The sequence below is a fragment of the Myotis myotis genome, unplaced genomic scaffold, assembly GCF_014108235.1.
Source record: "Myotis myotis isolate mMyoMyo1 unplaced genomic scaffold, mMyoMyo1.p scaffold_m19_p_3, whole genome shotgun sequence".
NCBI lineage: Eukaryota > Metazoa > Chordata > Mammalia > Chiroptera > Vespertilionidae > Myotis > Myotis myotis.
The window spans coordinates 191,800,432-191,818,197 of record NW_023416335.1 but is presented as its reverse complement, the minus strand read 5'-3'; the positions used below and the strand labels follow the sequence as shown (position 1 = coordinate 191,818,197).

General features: G+C 42.2%; 1 protein-coding gene across 1 annotated transcript; it reads right to left on the bottom strand.

Annotated features, from left to right (window-relative positions):
- Positions 1-1,307: 1,307 nt before the first annotated feature.
- Positions 1,308-14,047, bottom strand: NECAP1 (NECAP endocytosis associated 1). The gene is made up of 8 exons (XM_036299648.1): positions 13,931-14,047; positions 8,934-9,034; positions 8,355-8,459; positions 7,389-7,470; positions 6,442-6,550; positions 6,167-6,350; positions 3,687-3,789; positions 1,308-3,357 (listed from the first exon to the last, which is right to left on the bottom strand). The coding sequence occupies exons 1-8, from the start codon at positions 14,023-14,025 to the stop codon at positions 3,309-3,311; spliced, it is 828 nt and encodes a 275-aa protein (XP_036155541.1). The 5' UTR covers positions 14,026-14,047; the 3' UTR covers positions 1,308-3,308.
- Between the last annotated feature and the right edge of the window lie 3,719 nt (positions 14,048-17,766).

Here is a 17,766-nt window from a genome sequence, read left to right as displayed (position 1 = left end):
GCAAATAGATAATGAATCTCTATCAGGAGTGTTCTGTGGGTTTAGAACCATGAGCAGAGGTATAGCCTCAATTCCTTAAGAGTCCCTATTTCTAAAAAAAAAAAAGAGTCCCTATTTCTTGCCGAAACCGGTTTGGCTCAGTGGATGGAGCGTCTACCTGCGGACTGAAAGGTCCCAGGTTCGATTCCGGTCAAGGGCATGTACCTGGGTTGCGGGCACATCCCCAGTAGGAGATGTGCAGGAGGCAGCTGATCGATGTTTCTCTCTCATCGATGTTTCTAACTCTCTATCTCTCTCCCTTCTTCTCTGTAAAAAATCAATAAAATATATTTAAAAAAAAAAAAGAGTCCCTATTTCTTGAAAAAGAATAATAGCTACAAAATGTCCTTTTATTACCTACTACCCCATTCATATTGCATTAAACAAAAAGGGCAATGAAATAGGCAAATCCTATATAATAAAGAAGGAATATGCAAATTGACCATCACTTCACCACAAAGATGGTGGTGCCCACAGCAGAGGTGGGGTTCTGTAACACAAGATGGCGGCGCCCACAGCAAAGGCCAAGTTCCTGTAACGAGCCTTAATGAGCAATCAGCAGGGATCTGAAGCTACGCCCCCTCCCACCCCCATGGGGCTTGACGGGGGACCTCAGGCTGCGCCCCCGTCCCTGGCGCCAGGCCAGGGGACCTGAGGCCATGTCGCCCACCCAGCGGTGCTTGATGGGGGACCTCAGGCTGCGCCTCCTGCCCTGGTGCCAGGCTGGGGGACCTCAGGCTGCACCCCCCACCCGGCGGGGCTTGACAGGGCACCTGAGGTTGCGCCCCCCTCCTGGTGGAGCTTGACGGGGGACCTGAGGCTGCCCCCCTCTCAGCGTCAGGCCAGGGGACCTGAGGCTTTGCCCCCTGCCTGGCAGGGCTTGACGCAGGACCTCAAGGCACACCCCCTGCACCGGCCTGGGCGGGGGGAGAGGCCACGCCCTCCACCCTGGCGCCAGGCCAGGGGACCTGAGGCTGCGCCCCCTACCCACGGGGCTTGACAAGGGTGGGACCGGCCGGGTCTGGGTCTCGTGTGATTTTGAGGCACACGTGGGTGGGCGGGGACTTGACTCTGGGTCCCATGGTGTGCCCAGACTCTGACAAGAGGAAGATTTTCATATACATTTTACTAATTTTCTTTCATCTCTGACACTTCTATTATAGAGAAAGGGCAAATAGCAATATTAAAATATTTACTCTAATTAATCCCTTTTAATGTGCACAAATTTCGTGCACCAGGCCACTAGTTAAAAGATAAGAGAGACACCACCTTTTTCCATATTTTTAATTACCATTATTGCACCAATACAGCATATGCTTTATATACATATATCTTAAAACTTCATTATCAACTTTTCAGCAATTCAAATACATAATATATTATCATCTTAAGAATACAAAGAACACAACATGGAGGAAGATTGAGAAAATAGGTTCCCAATAATCACTAGTGATTCTATAGACTTTCCTTTTAGTGTTTTCTATGGAATTTAAAAAATGCCCTGCCACAGCTCTGTAAGAATAGAGCTACCTGGAAGGGGAGGCAATGAAAAGAAATGGACCCAAAGTTAAAAGGAGTCAAGAAGGAAATCCAAGAGAGAAAATGTATTTTGAAAATAAACATAAGGACTCCCTCCCTTCAGTCAGAGTATACACATCCAAATAGGGACTAAGGGAAGAAATATCTTTTCATTTCATCCTCAAAACTGTCTATGAACAAACAAAATAGATAGCGCCCAATCATCTAGGAAAGGGAACGCTCTTCACAGCATTGTAAAAGGAACGGTGGGGCAGAGGGAAAGGAAAGTGGTGAGAGAGCAACTTGCCTTTGAGATACCCTGAGTAATGGGCATCACAGCCATCATTTGGGCAAAACCTATCATAACTTAAGTGGTGACTCTCCAGCTTCCTTCTTAAGTGGTGATACATGTAATAGCTGCTCTTCTATTGAAGAGTTAGATGGGTTGAAACAAAGTTTATGGAAACAGGCCAGATACCCAGGCATCAAGGCAATGTGGGTACTGAACAAGAGTTATGTTTTCAACCTCTCTGCTCTATAAATCAGATTAAAAACTCTAACCCCTCAAGTTTAGGTCATAATGCAGCAATTAGATGGAGCTGCAAGGATGTACAGCAGGTCCTTTAATAACATTTTTTTTATGCTGTTGATGAGACGCTGTAGGAACTTAGTTCTTGTTCATATCAATTAGCCTATGGACAAACTGGTTTTGTTATAAGTGGTTTGGCTTAAAGTCGCAGAACCTATCAACATCGTTAACTGAGAACTTACTGTAAACACTTCTCTAGAATATAACTTGGAACACAACTGAACCTCTTTTATCCAAAAGACACCCACTGATCAAAGATGTTGTGCTATTCAACAAGCAAAAGAACAGTGGAGCCCGGCTGGTGCAGCTCAGCGGTTGAGCATTAAGCCAGGAACCAAGAGGCCACCAGTTCAATTCCCAGTCAGGGCACATGCCCGGGTTGTGGGCTCGATACCCTGCCCACAAAAGGCAGCCAATCAATGATGTTTCTCTCTCATCAATGTTTCTATTTCTCTCTCCTTCTCCCTCTCTAAAGAAAAAAAAAAATCATAAAATATATATTTTTAAAAAAAGAATAGTGGAGATGCCACCAACACAACCCTCTTTTCATAGGAAGAGACATGTAAACACATGAGAGGGTGATGAAACTTCATCCAGCACTGGATGTTCACTGAATAGGATAAACCTGGAGGATAGATAGCAGAGACTCAAGACACAGGTTTTTCTTCATTTCTATCTCTATCAACATTCTGTATTTGTAAACACTGAGGTCATTCTATTTTCAGAGTCTTGGGTGAGTGGAAAAGGAAGTCTCCCCTGAAATTGCTAAATAGGGCTTCACAAAGAGGCGCACAAGGGTCATGAGATGATTCTGAAATATGTTTAAGCGTTTAAAAGATGGAGAAAAATGTTGCAGATGTTAAAGGTCATTTCCCCCTCAGAAACCCTGGCCTTGGAGCCCTTCAGAGTCAGCCACAGTATAAGACCTACTATTCCCCTGCCTGGATAGTGAAGAGGAGATAAGAGATACTTCCTTGGCTATACAAATAACAACATAGGGAAGAGACATAAACCAGCCTGAACGCAATGGAGAAGCTATGAAAAAGATTGTCCAGTAATTTTGGTTCTGGGGAAAGAAGAGATTCCTAACTTCCCTCACAGATTGGTGCCCTCAAGGTCATTTTATTCTTCAAGTTTATCCTTAATATCCTGCCAATGCTACTCAGAACTGGACCCAGTTGGATGGCTGTGGTGCCTGGTTTGAAACAGAGCTGCAAGACAAAACAGAGAGAAAGCCAAAGGCATAATATTAGGATAGCTGTTCCACTGTTTACTTAACAGTTTCAAAGAAATCGCTGCCCAGAATTTTTGAAAGTATATTTCAAGGCAATCCTACTTACCAAGGCCTAAAATATCCCACTCAAACTTCATTCCACAGTTTTATTCCACCACTCCAGCACTCCAATACTTCCTTTCCTAGAATTCCTGCCAAAGACTCTCTATGACCTACAAATGCCATTTTCCCAGATCAAAGATTTCATCTGACTGTACATACCATCCATACCTGACTGAGAGTATGTTGGTTTCACTATGCTCATACCTGGATGCAGTGCTAAAGTCTCCCCACAAGTCACTGCTTGCAGAAACTGGAGCTGGTGCTGGTGTGGGGACAGGAGCAGGAGAGTCCAAATCTAAAAGGATATCTGAATACAAGGTAAGAAAAGAAAAAGAAAAGGAGAAACATAACATAAATCTTAGAAATGAAAGCGTATGTTCACACAATCTATACACAGCAACTTTATAATAGCCAAAAACTGAAAACAACCCAGATTTCTTTACATGGGTGATGGTTAAACACACTGTGGTACATCCACACCGTGGAGTACTACTCAGCAATAAATAGGAAGAAACTATTGATATTCACAACAATTTGGATGAATCCCAAGGGAATTTATGCTGAGTGAAGAAAGCCAACCCAAAATGTTATATATGATTCCATTTATAAAACATTCCTGAAGTGACAAAATTACAGAAATGGAGAACAGATTAGTAATGGCCACGGGTTAGAGACTGGGGAGAGTGTGAGGATGAGGGAGAGAAGAGGCTAAGAGGAAGGTGTGCTTATAAAAGAATGACACAAGGGATCCTTGGAGCGATAGAATTGACCATGGTGGTGGATCCAGAAACCTACACACAATAAAAGTGCGCAGAATAAATACACACAAGAGAGAACACATAAAACTGGTGAAATCAGAAGTCAGATTGGTAGGTGGTATCAATGTCAATTTCCTAGTTGCGATATTATAGTTTTGCAAAATGTTACCATTAAAGGAAACTGAGTAACAGGTATAAGGGATTTCTTTGCATTCTTTTTACAATTGTATGTTACTCTACAATCTCAAAATAAGGTTTCATTTAAGCCCTGGCCCTGGTGTGGTTCAGTGGGTTGGAGTGTCATCCTGTACACAGGAAGGTCATGGGTTTGATTCCCGGTCAGGGTACATACAGGAGACAACTGATATCTCTCTCTCTCTCTCTCTCTCTCTCTCTCTCTCTCTCTCTCTCGTCAATGTTTCTCCCTTTCTCTCTCCCTCTCCCTTCTTCTCGTTCTAAAAATCAATAAAGGGAAAAAATAATTTTTTAAGATTAACTTAAAAAAAAAATGTTTAGCCAGAACTGGTTTGGCTCAGTGGATAGAGCGTTGGCCTGCAGACGCAAGGGTCCCAGGTTTGATTCCGGTCAAGGGCATGTACCTTGGTTGCGGGCACATCCCCAGTGGGGGGCGTGCAGGAGGCAGCTGATTGATGTTTCTCTCTCATCAATGTTTCTGGCTCTCTATCCCTCTCCCTTCCTCTCTGTAAAAAATCAATAAAATATATTTTTAAAAAAAATGTTTAATCTTAGATATTATTCCTAACCTTCTGGTGACACTTTTTTAACTCACAGATTGTAATATCTGGTTCGCTAGTCTTAGGAAAATTACTTTCTGAGCTCTAATGTTCTCATTCTTCAAAAGTAAATAACTATATCTATTCTTTTTCCCACCAGATAGTAAAGAAGAACAAAAATGCATTCACAAACCTAGATGTCTCATCTCCTCCCAACTGCCCTCCTGAAGAAATGGAAAGGATTAAGAAATAACATTTACTGAATGGCTACTATGTTACAAATACTGTGCTAGGTGCAGTCCATCATTTAATGTTCACAGTCCTGGGGTAGTTTACTTCTCCATTTTGTAGAGAAGGAGACTGAAACTCAAAGAACTTAAGTAATGTTGCCAAGCACGTTCAGAAATAAAGTAGCAGAGCCATGACTGAAAACTGGGTTCATCTGACTCTCAGGCCTACTCGCATCTAACTGAGGCACAATGAAGGAAATAGTCTTTTTAATACCCACCCTTTTTCTTTTTTAATATATTTTTATTGATTCAGAGAGGAAGGGAGAAATAGAAATATCAATGATGAGAGAGAATCATTGATCAGCTGCCTCCTGCACTCCCGGCTACTGGGGTTCGAGACGACAACCCGGGCATGTGACCTGACCTGGAATCGAACCATGACCTCCTGGTTCATTGATCTGCTCAACCACTGAGCCACACCAGCTGGGCTATACACCCATTTTCTGTAAAGAACCTACCAGATACCATTATCTCAGTTCACTGGAAAAGCTTTGATACCTTGCTAAAGGCTGCCTGAATTACCTTTTCTGTACCAAGTGCCATTTAATAGAAAAAACATCAGCACTCTCCTTGGCAAACAGGTGTTATCCAGTTATAACCTAATGTATGATTTCTGAAAGTGAAAGGTATTAGAGAGCGCAGCCGGTGTGGCTCAGCAGTTGAGCCTTGACCTATGAACCAGGAGGTTACGGTTCAAATGCCTGGTCAGGGCACACGCACGGGTTATGGGTTGGATCCCCAATAGAGGAAGTGCAGGAGGCAGCCGATCAATGATTCTCTCTCATCATTGATGTTTCTATCTCTCTCTCCCTCTCTAAAATCAATAAAATATATATATAAATGTGTGTGTGTGTGTGTGTGTGTGTGTGTGTGTGTGTGTTTAAAGTATTAGAGAGATTTACCTGCATCACTACCTCCATGGTTAGATTTTGGAATGGGTGGTGGAGTGACATGATTGCTGATGGCAACTGAGGAGGATGGTGGGGGAATAGTGACTTTGCCTCCAGGTGGGGGTGGGAGTAAGCTTAGGCCTCCAGTGCCTGCAGTCTTGGGCTTAGAAGTGGCTCCTTTCTTGGTTGTAATATTCTATGAAAGAAAAAAGAGGGAAAGCGAGAGAAAAAAGGAGAAGTCATAGGCTTATGAAAATACAGAAAGGAAAGAAAAAAGCCATACTCACCCCAATACTCAACTTGATGGTCTGTCCTTCCTTGAAGCCCAGATCCAGCTTGGGGCGTGTGTCCATTTCCTGAGATTCTTTGGAAATCTCAGATTCCTGCTTTACCCACCTTCAGCAAAAGAGTAAGTCATCTTAATTTGGATTCCCTGACAGCAGAGTTTGACACACAGATATGAGTGAAGCTAATTTATGTAAAACAGGATTCCAGAAAGCAAAGGGAGGAACATGAAGAGTTGAAAAAGAAAAAATAAGAAAAGCGAAGAAAGAGAATAACTGGGGCTCAAAACCACTGAGGAACCAAACAGAATATGTATTAAACTTATCCCTCCAAAGGAGAGCAGTTGGCCACCAATTCCCATGCCCCATGCTTGAGAGCTGCCCCTGAGTGGGTGTTAACTCTTCAGGTCTGCCAGGTTGCACCCCTGTTAACTGAGTGACCTTCCACAATGTCAGAGAGCCCGGAGGCAGAAAAGCAGAGGAATACCAGCCCTTGAAGTAGGAAAGCTGGCAGTGTGCACGGTGCTTTCTACTACAGCTACGCCAAAGTCAGGTGAGCTGAAGAATGGTGCAATAAGCACAAATCAAGTCAGTTACATGAAGCAGCAAAATTGGCACTTAACTCTCCACATATCTTTCATGCAGCCCTGTTGTCACTGCATGCCTCTCTCAGTCACCAAAAATAACGGCTAATTCCCCAGAGGCATAAACAAAAGCATCATCTCAAACCATTGTACAAGGAATCAAAAACACATTCCTGGCTATAAGGAAAGGATACAACAGATACGAAGATAATGTAAAGAAACAGAGTGAATGGGAAAATTTCTATTCACAATAAACTAGTTTACCAAATAAAGAAACCAGGAGGTAAAGGAGATAGTACCCATTCAACTGAAAAGCAGCTTTCCCCAAACCATTTAACCTGGTAAGTAAGGACGAGCTTCACTCACTTGAAGTGATCTTGCAAAGAGACATTAAAGTCGAAGGCATCACCCCGATCTGTGAAGCCAATGCCAATGAAAGCACTACGTCCTGGGGAAAAGATAGGAATACTCAGAATAGGAGTGTCCCTATGGCAAATTCTACCCAAAGAAAATGTAACAGTTACCCTACCTGAAGTCTGGGAATATGAATCATTTTCCCTGACCATTGTCTATAAACTACATAAAGGCCCTACCAGCGGTTCTCAACCTGTGGGTCACGACTCCTGAAAATACATCCCGCATATCAGATATTTACATTATGATTCATAACAGTAGCAAAATTACAGTTATGAAGTAGCAACGAAAATAATTTTATGGTTTGGGGTCACCACAACATGAGGAACTATATTAAAGGGTCGTGGCATTAGGAAGATTGAGAACCACTGCGCCTAGCCCAAACACTGCAATAGCTTGTTTTTGTAAATAAATTTTTAGTGGAACACAGCTACACCAATTTGTTTACATAAAATCTATGGCTGTTTTTACACTATAACAGTAGAATTGAGTAGCTGCAATGGTGACTAGCTGGGCCACAAAACCTAAAATATTTACTATCTGTCTCTTTACAGAAAAAGTTTGCCAACCTCTGATATTGACTTTGGAGAAAAGGTAATGGTTGCCCCAGATATAAGTGATTTAAGATAGTACCACCAAAACCCATCACAAAGAACAAATGGGCAATATGTGTAAATTCTTTTGTTAGATATACACTTTATTTACATCTACCTATTAATTACCACATCTTGAACTTGTGTTCATATCTATTACAAATATATGTAAATCCTTCTCCTTTAGCAATTATAGTTAACTTTAGAGAAAAGGGAGAGAAAAAATTAGTACACTGAAGTGAGATAAATGCAATCAGGAAACATTTTCACTGAAGTGCATGAACTATTTTCCTAATCATACCATTCCAAATCTCAGATCCCTTACCAGTACCATCCTGGATCCGGATTACAAAGTAGCGGCTGGAATCTGTCACTGTCTCCACAGCAATACCAGGATGCTGTTCTATTGGTGCCTGAGCAAAAAGTTCCCCTGGCGGGTAAGAAAAGACTTCTTTGAGCAAAGGAAGCAAAAACCTAAAACTCCATTTAACAAGTATTTCCATTTCAGTCCCCAACTTGAAGGTACTTACAAAAGCACATCAAAGCAATATCCTTAATATGTTAGAGCAGCAGTTCTCAACCTGTGGGTCGCGACCCCTTTGGGGGTCGAATGACCCTTTCACAGGGGTTGCCTAAGACCATCGGAAAACACATATATAATTACATATTGTTTTTGTGACTAATCACTATGCTTTAATTATGTTCAATTTGTAACAATGAAAATACATCCTGCATATCAGATATTTACATTACAATTCATAACAGTAGCAAAATTACAGTTATGAAGTAGCAACAAAAATAATTTTATGGTTGGGGGTCACCACAACATGAGGAACTGTATTAAAGGGCCGCGGCATTAGGAAGGTTGAGAACCAGTGTTAGAGGGTTACCAAGCATAGATTACCTGAAACTTTGTCCTCGAGTTTGATATAAGCAATCTTCCCTTTTGAAGTGATTCGGAGGCGACCAGTCCAATCAGGCTGGTCTAATTTCCAGTCAGATGCCCTATGATAGGAAAGTGGGAAGCCTCAGGCCTCAGGTCCATGTTTTTAATATAGTAACAACCTACACAGAATCATTTGCCATGTTTCTATTTTCCTATCCTGGATTATTTATTCTACTTATTAAATAATCAACAATAGCTCATGATCCCCTCTATAAGGTGTCTCCTGTTGCACACAGTCCAAAACAAACAGGAGACAATGTGACTATTAGAGGACTCTGGAGTCCAATAATATTACCTTTCATTGAATCCAATCAATATTTACAGGCACTATTCTAGGTGTTTGAGATACTACAGGAAACAGACTCCTGCCCTTGTGAAGCTTACATTCTAATAGAAAATCCTATGTAATAAAGAGCTAATATGTTAATTAGACCAGAGGGCAAAACGACCTTCCGGAACCAGTGGGTGGGAGGCAGGGCCGCAGGCCACAAGGCAGCCAGGGCTGCTAAGGCCTACTCTTGCACGAATTTCGTGCATCGGGCCTCTAGTAGACAATAAAAAGTTAACATAATAAGTAAAATAACTAGTATCTCAGATAAGTACAAAGGTAAAAAGAAAATACAGAGGAAAGAAAAGGGGGATTGGGAGGGTAGTGGGAGAGTAAACAGGCTGCAACAATCAAGGGGGTGGTCAGAGTAGGCCTTTTTTTAAAAATATATTTTTATTATTTCAGAGAGGAAGAGGGAAGGAGAGAGAGAGAGAGGGAGGGAGAGAAACATCAATGATGAGAGAGAATCACTGATCAGAGGCCTCCTGCATACCCTCCACTGGGGATAGGGCCCACAACCCAGGCATGTGCTCTGACCGGAATCGAACCCGGGACCCTTCAGTCCGAAGGCCAACGCTCTATCCACTAAGCCAAACCAGCTAGGGCCAGAGTAGGCCTTATTAACAAAGGGTAATGTGAGCAAAAATGTGAAGGAAATGAGAACTACTCATGCAGGTAACTGGTGGCAAAGCATTCCAGGCACAGGGAACAGTTAAAGCAAAGATGCTAAGGTAGGAGCCTGCCTGGAATGTTTGCCCTCAACCAAGGCAGCCACTGTAGTGAGAATAAAGTAAGAGAGAGGTAGGAGAGCCAAGGGAAGGCTTAGTCATGCAGGACCTTATAGGCCATTGTAGAACTTTAGCTTTTACTCTGAGTGAAAGAGGAGCCTTTCCAGGTTTTAAGCAGAGGTCTGACATGATCTCCCTTTTATTTTAAAAGAATTCCTTTTCTGCTGGGTATAGAAAGGGTGTAAGGCTATGAGTGCTGAAGCAGGAGGAATCAGTTAGCAGACTATTGTAGCAATCTAGAACAGTCATGATGGTGATCAAAAAGAAATAGTAGCAGAAGTAGTTAGATTCTGGATATACTAGTATTTAAATCATGGCAGCATGAATTTCAAACAGATTGAAGAGAAAGAGAGAAGTCAAGGATGACTCCAAGGCTTTTAGCCTTAGCAAAGAAGTTGCCAAAAAACTGAGACAAGGAAGACTATATATAAGTAGAGCATGTCTGGGAAGATGGTCAGGAGTTTTGGATATGCTGAATTGGAGATGTCTAGATTTTCAAGAGACAATATAGAGTAGAAAGCTGAATATATGAGTCTAGAGTTCAGAAAAGACATGGGGGCTAGAATTACAAATGTTCATGAAACAACAGAAAACACTGAATATTTATCATCTGTATTATAAATGAATTTGAATGCAATCTAAGACATTTAAACATGACCAATTTTGAAAAACACTGCATTTGTGATTCTGTTTTGCCAGGAGTGTGGAAAAGGGAGGGCAAAGCAAAAGTTATTAATAACTCCTCCCTTTGGGGCCTCAGGACTAATACTTCCAGGTTAGAAAGGTAACAAAAGGGTATATCTGAACAAGAATGAGTTTAACAACAGGATAAGCAAAAGGTGGAAAGGAGGAATGTGAAAATTAAAATTTGCAGATTTTACAGAATTTTTAAGATAAATCCTTATCATACCCTTCTCTCTTGATGCCCTGCTCTCAAAGACCCTCAGTACCTGAATCTGATCCAGATTAAAGCAGCCCCAGCTATTAACTTTTAATTTAGTCGTTACTTATCCTACCAGGCTACAAAGAGCTAGATATAGTGAAATGACTATTGAAAATATCAGGAACCAGCCTATTAGATGTGTTTCTTTGGACAGTTTCCTTGTCTTATTTATCATGTCTGTCTAGTGAGCAACACTTAATAAATTCTGAATAAGTGAATGGATATTCATGGCAGCAGTTTCCCTCAGCCTTCAGCCTTAGTTCCTCTCCCACTCCCAAGACCTAGCCTGAAGAGTTCTTGGTTTTGCTGGTTTTCTGACAATATTCTAAACTGACCTCACAAATTTTCATTTAACTTTTAATAAATCCTTACAGTAGTCATATGAAATAGGCATGAAAACCTTACCATCTCTCTCTCTCTGTGTCTCTTGCTCTCTAAGTGAAGGGAAGGACAACAACGCAGTAACTAATAATGTCTAAGTTCAAAGTCCAGCATTCTTTCCATTACACTAAAACAGACTATAGTATTTAATATTAATTTAGCTGGGGAGAAGGGTAGTAATGAATTTATAGCTTGAGAAACCATTTTCTAATTATTTATAAAGTTTCTCATCAACCTAAATTTTCCTTCCATTAGTCTGGTCAGTGAGAGTCTGGAAAGCAACAGCTTACACTAGGTAAATCAAAGTCATTTCTTCCCTCTGATATTATTAATCACTAAAAGAAAGGATTTCTCCTGCTTCCTAAAAATGAAACAAACAAAAACAGTTTTTCCTTTAACGGTAGCCTAGCGAATAAATCATGCTCATTGTGGAAAGTGGATTCTGGTACACAACTGAAAAACATTATGCAACAAGACAGAAAAATAATACTTATCAAGCATTTATTATGTGTCAGTCATCATGCCCACTCTTGTGAAAATTAAGTGAGAAGATCTCGCAGGGTCACTCTTATTACATTTTTTTTTTTTTTTTTTTTTGAGGAGGAAACTAAAGCTCAAAAGAGTTAAGTGACTTGCCAAAGGTAACCCAGCAAATAAATAAGAATCACAATTCAAACTTAGTTCTGCTCCACTCACTCACTATACTAACAGAGGAAAATTAAGAAATTTGCTTTAAAAAAATTTGCTTTGATGGCTCAGTGCAGTTAACTGACATAAGGATAAAGGCTGTGGATAAACTAGGAAATGAAGACAGAGAATGCAGAGGAGTGAGAGAAGGTAGGTCTTTTAAAAGGCTTGAAGAAAAGGAATGGAACCCCACTTCAACGTGTAGTGCGTCCTTTAGGAAATCGTAACACCTAAAGTTGGAAGGCTTAAGCTATTTTCCTTATTTAACCCTTAAAATCAATGCTAATGTGTGTGATTAAGTGTAATCTACTACTCTCTTCTTACAGTCGACATTTACAGAGCGCCCACTATGTGCCCAACACTGTGCTAGGCCCTGGGAATGTGAAGTGAAAAAAGGCCAAGTGCTCATCGTCTAGTCTGGAGATACAGGAGACCAAGCCATCCATTACAATACCGGAGCGCGGTGGCAGAGACATGCACAGGTGCCATGGAGGCGCAGACACAGCCTGAGCCAGGATGGAAGGGTCCAGGAGGGCTTCCCAAGGAGGGCGACGTCTCAGGCGAGTGGCACATACAGTGTGCAGGCTGCTAGTCATGCTCAATTGGGGTCTGATAGAGAGCCTGAAATTACGACCGTCTCTTTGCCAAAAGGGCACAACTCTGTGTTTATTTAGTGCACAGGTCAGCAAGCTCAGATATTGATTCAAGAGGAATGAACCTCTGCTGCAAAGGCAAAATAATGGGCATAGGGAGAGAGAGCTTTTCAGCCAAGATAACTATCAATGCCAAAAGGAAAATCACGATGATGACAGAGGGAGGAACAAAAACAGTGTCGCATATTTATATACTGCTTTACTGTTGCCTAAATTCTTTCACATTATACAATTTCAGACAACCCTCCAAAAGCTTCTGTGGGGTTTTATTATCACTAACTTTTTTTCTTTTCTATTTTACAGATGAGAAAACTGAGGCTTGGAGAGGTTAAGCGCTTGGTCCAGAAATGATCCAGCTGTTAAAGAGCCAGGGCTCACGTAGCCCATTGAGTTACACCTTCCTCTTTCCACTACCGACTTCCTAACTTCCTACAGCTTCCTGAGACCCACGGTCACGGAATAGCAAGGCAGCTGGTGAGCCCTGCGGAGAAAACGCTGCGTTAACCCTGAAGGGAAAAGCCAGAGGAGAGGTTAAGTGAAAAGGGGGAGGGAAGAGAGGGGATGATGATAGAAAATACTGTATACACATCAACAAAAGATACTGAGAAGCAACAAAATGGACAACCACTGGAAAACCTATGTCATAACCTGTGCCCACCGGCAAGAGATCTGGAAGGAAAACCAATCGGTGGATGATGATATTTGGTGGCAAGACGGACAACTGCCCAAAAGATGAACTGGATCTTACAGGGAGTGATCAAGAACGCAATGGCTATCCACACGTGTGCACGGGGTACTGGAAACAGGGGGGCGGGGGGAGGAGGGGGACAAACTGAAGGGCGCAGGGAAGAGCGAACGGAGGGTGGCTGGCGAAGGAGCAGGCGGCACTGGAGGGGGATGATGGGGAGCAGACGGGGAACCCTGACGGGCCCGGGGGAGGAGGGATGGGCGCGTGCGGGATGGGAAGATGTTTCTAAGCGGCGTAAACAAAGACGATGGCAGTCTAGAGCGGGGGGAGGGAGGGAGCACAGGCTGATAACGGCCCCGATGCGGGGGCGAGCAAGGTGACAGACAGCCCAGAGGTGGGCAGTGGCCTGGGCGAGCGGCGTGCTCCCGGAGGAGGACGCTGTGGCTCCCGACCGGGTGCGCGCGGGCAGTCGTGCCCGCATTCCTACCTGTAACCGCGATTGGAGGCCCGCGGCGGAATCCGGTAGACGCTGACGTCGGGCTTCACACACAGCACGGACTCGTACTCCACCTCCGCCGCCATCTTGGCTCTGCTCTCCGCCGCCGCTGGGGGCGGGGCGTAGAGACGGGGGCGGGGTGGGGGCGGGGACTGGCGCTACGCGACCACTTCCGCTTACGCCACTTCCGCTCCAGTGTATCTTGCTTCCGGAGGTTAACCTCTGGTGGCGCGGGTTGGGAAGCCCTATGGAGAAATGGAGACGGTGAAGCTGCGCGACTCACCGTCTTAGGTAACAGCAAAGATGCCCTCCTGCTGCCTCCCCTACGTGCGTGACTCACGTTTAGGGGCTCAGTCGGTGAGGGAAGGCGCCATCTTGCTTCCGGCCGGTACCCGCGATGCTTGGGAAGGACGAGGACCTGCTTGTGTTTTTCTTCCAAGAGTCACTTCTTGACCGTAGTTTCCTAGCAGAAATCCGCCCGTCGATAATCCCCAACCGACAGAATATTGCATGATCCAGGCCTGGACGTGGTGAATTTTAACCCGTCGGAATCTAAACGTTAAAAATGCCCAGCCTGATTAAGTACAAATAGCACCCCCCGCCTTTTTTTTCCTGTCTTATTCTCCACAACAGAATCTGTTGAAATAGGATGCCATACTTTCAGATGTGTCTTCTCGTTATCTTCTTGGGAAATGCGACCCTGTTAAACTTTTAACGTGGGATCAACCCAACCCCTGACACATTCAGGAAGCATAATGAACTATTTCGTGGCTGCTATTGGTCCCCAGTTCTGTTAAAATGATAAAAAGCCTACTGAATCTCTCTGTGAATATGTTCCTATAGACTCCAAGTGAAAACTTGCCACAACAGTATCACTTAAAGTGATTGAATTAGCACACAGCAAATGACGAAACCAAGATAGAAGTCAAGTCCGTCTGACCATAAAAGCAGTGAACTTCACCACTTAATCTGTCTCTAACTTATCTTGTATCAACGTAAGGAACATTCAAACCTATGAAGAGTTTTTGTGAGTTTATTTGAGCCAAACTGTCCCCAATGCCATGGAGCAGGATCTCAATGAATGGCAGTTTTGCACCTTGTTTTATACATTATAATCAAAAGAGGAGATGTGAGTTATGAAAAATCCATTGGTGATAAATTAGGGAGGCAGGAGAACAAGGAGGGGCGGGACCTCTGGGAGTGGATAAAGAGTAAAATGATAAACATATACTTCTTCTATTTAGATGGGTACAGGATAATTAACACTTAACAATTAATAACAATGAAGGGATGTGTGGTCTCCCTAGAGCAGTGCCTGTGCTTTGAGGGGGTCCGGAAAAAGGAAAATTACTTTGACATTCCAGTGATATGTTATTGTAGACACAAGATAATAGGCTCAGTGAAGGTAAAGATGACCTTTATCAGGGAAGTTACTGGCCTAGGACATGACTACCCACCATAAACTGATTTTTAGTTTAAAAAGTTTTAATTTCAGCCCTACCTGGTTTGGCTCAGTGGATAGAGCATCAGCCTTCAGACTGAAGGGTCCCAGGTTCCATTCCAGTCAAGGGCACATGCCTGGGTTGCGGGCTTGATCCCAAGTGGGGGAGCGTGCAGGAGGCAGCCAGTCAATGATTCTCTCATCATTGATGTTTCTCTCTTTCCCTCTCCCTTCCTCTCTAAAATCAATAAAGATATTTTTAAAAAATAAAAAGTTTTAATTTCAGACCATTCTTTGTGGTTAACTTTATTTTTTTTATTGTCTAAAGTTTTACATATGTCTCCTTTCTCCCCTATTGACTCCCCCCTTTCCTCCCCCCCCCCCCTTCCTTGGTTAACTTTAAGTATCTGAGTGTACAAGGCTGCCATGCAGGCCTTCCCTGAGTTAGTCAGGTTAGCATGTGGCCCCTTTTTATTCAACTAGGTAGACAAGTGATATCTTAAAATTAAAAAAGAATTATATATCCCAAGCAAGGTTGTGGAGAATTGGCTACTCTCAAGATACTGTTGTCAGGAATATTAATTAGTACAACATTTTTTAGGAAAAATTTAGCAGAATTGATCAAAATATTGCATGTAACCTTGAATTTAGCAAATCCACTAAGAGGTATTTTAGAGAAATTCTTATGTGCACAAAAATGTATATACAGTATTTATTACAACTTTGGAATAGTGAAAAAATAGAAACAAAATGAATGTCTATCGATTGGACATGGTTAATGGTATATCCATTACCATTGTATTGCTTTGCACTAAATATACATATATATAAAACCTCAATATTAAAGCCATAGGAAGAAATCCAAGGTTTAAAACAAAACAAACAAAACTCAGCAAAATTTTACTTAAAGTTTCAGTAATCCTCAACTACTTCTGGTCCCTAAGTCATCCATGTTCTTCATACCTTTCCATGCATTAAGGCTTCTACCTTAAACACTCTACCCTAGCCTGTCAATTTGGCAAACTGGTACGTTCACATATCATCTCAAATAACAACTCTTCTATGACTTTATTGGGACTTTTAGATGAATTTTCTCTAATGCTTCCACTTGCTTCTGTTATACCTTTTTGTTGTACCTCATACCTCAAATATCTCCTGCTGCATAAGAGCAAGAACTTTGCTTTTGCAGCACCCAGCACAATGGCCTTCACATAGTAGGCAATAATTGTTGAATTATACAAAATGTTAATTTAAATCTAATCATTTAACATTAATTTGGCCCTAAGTCATACATGTTTCCACATGGTTAATGGCATATTGGGAATTTTCCCGAATTCCCCAATTTCAGGATCCCATATACACTTTACAAAAAAGAGTAGAGAAGGGTATCAAATGAAAACTGAACGTCCATGTCTCTATATTATTAGTAACTTAACGCCAACAAATCAGTAACTTAAATGATCATTGACATACACAATTTACCTAAAATACTTCAAGAAGACATAGATAATCATCTCAGAGATGAAAGTCAAAATGACAATAAGATACCATCTCACACCTGTCAGAATGGCTATCATCAACAAATCAACAAACAACAAGTGCTGGCAAGGATGTGGAGAAAAAGGAACCCTCGTGCACTGCTGGTGGGAATGCAGACTGGTGCAGCCACTGTGGAAAACAGTATGGAGTTGCCTCAAAAAATTAAAAATGGAACTCCCATTTGACCCAGTAATCCCACTTTTAGGAATATATCCCAAGGACTCAGAAACACCAATCAGAAAGGACATATGCACCCCTATATTCATAACAGCACAATTTACAATAACTAAGATTTGGAAATAGCCTAAGTGCCCATCAGCAGATGAGTGGATTAAAAAACAGTGGTACATCTACACAATGGAATACTAAGCTGCTGTAAAAAAAGAACTCACCAAAACCGGTTTGGCTCAGTGGATAGAGCGTCGGCTTGCGGACTGAAAGGTCCCAGGTTCGATCCCGGTCAAGGGCATGTTCCTGGGTTGTGGGCACATCCCCAGTGGGAGATGTGCAGGAGGCAGCTGATCAATGTTTCTCTCTCATTGATGTTTCTAACTATCTCCCTTCCTCTCTGTAAAAAATCAATAAAATATATTTTAAAAAAAGAAAAAGAAGAGAAAGAACTCTTACTATTAACAACAGCATGGCTGGACATGGAAAGCATTATGCTAAGTGAAATAAGCCAATTGGAGAAAGTTAAATATCACATGATCTCATTTGTGGAATATAATGAACAACATAAACTAATGAACAAAAATATATCCAGAGAGAGAGAAGCATTGATAGAGAAGCATTGAACAGACCATCAAACCTCAGAGGGAAGGCAGGGGAGGGTAGGAAGGCAGGTAAG

Bases quoted from the DNA above. Each gene is read 5' to 3' on its own strand.
- NECAP1 (XM_036299648.1), bottom strand. From the start codon at position 14,025: ATGGCGGCGGAGGTGGAGTACGAGTCCGTGCTGTGTGTGAAGCCCGAC. The intron at 9,035-13,930 runs GTAGGAATGCGG...TTCCTATCATAG, and splicing joins GCCTCCAATCGCGGTTACAG to GGCATCTGACTGGAAATTAG. The intron at 6,551-7,388 runs GTGAGTGAAGCT...CTTTTGCTGAAG, and splicing joins TCTTTGCAAGATCACTTCAA to GTGGGTAAAGCAGGAATCTG.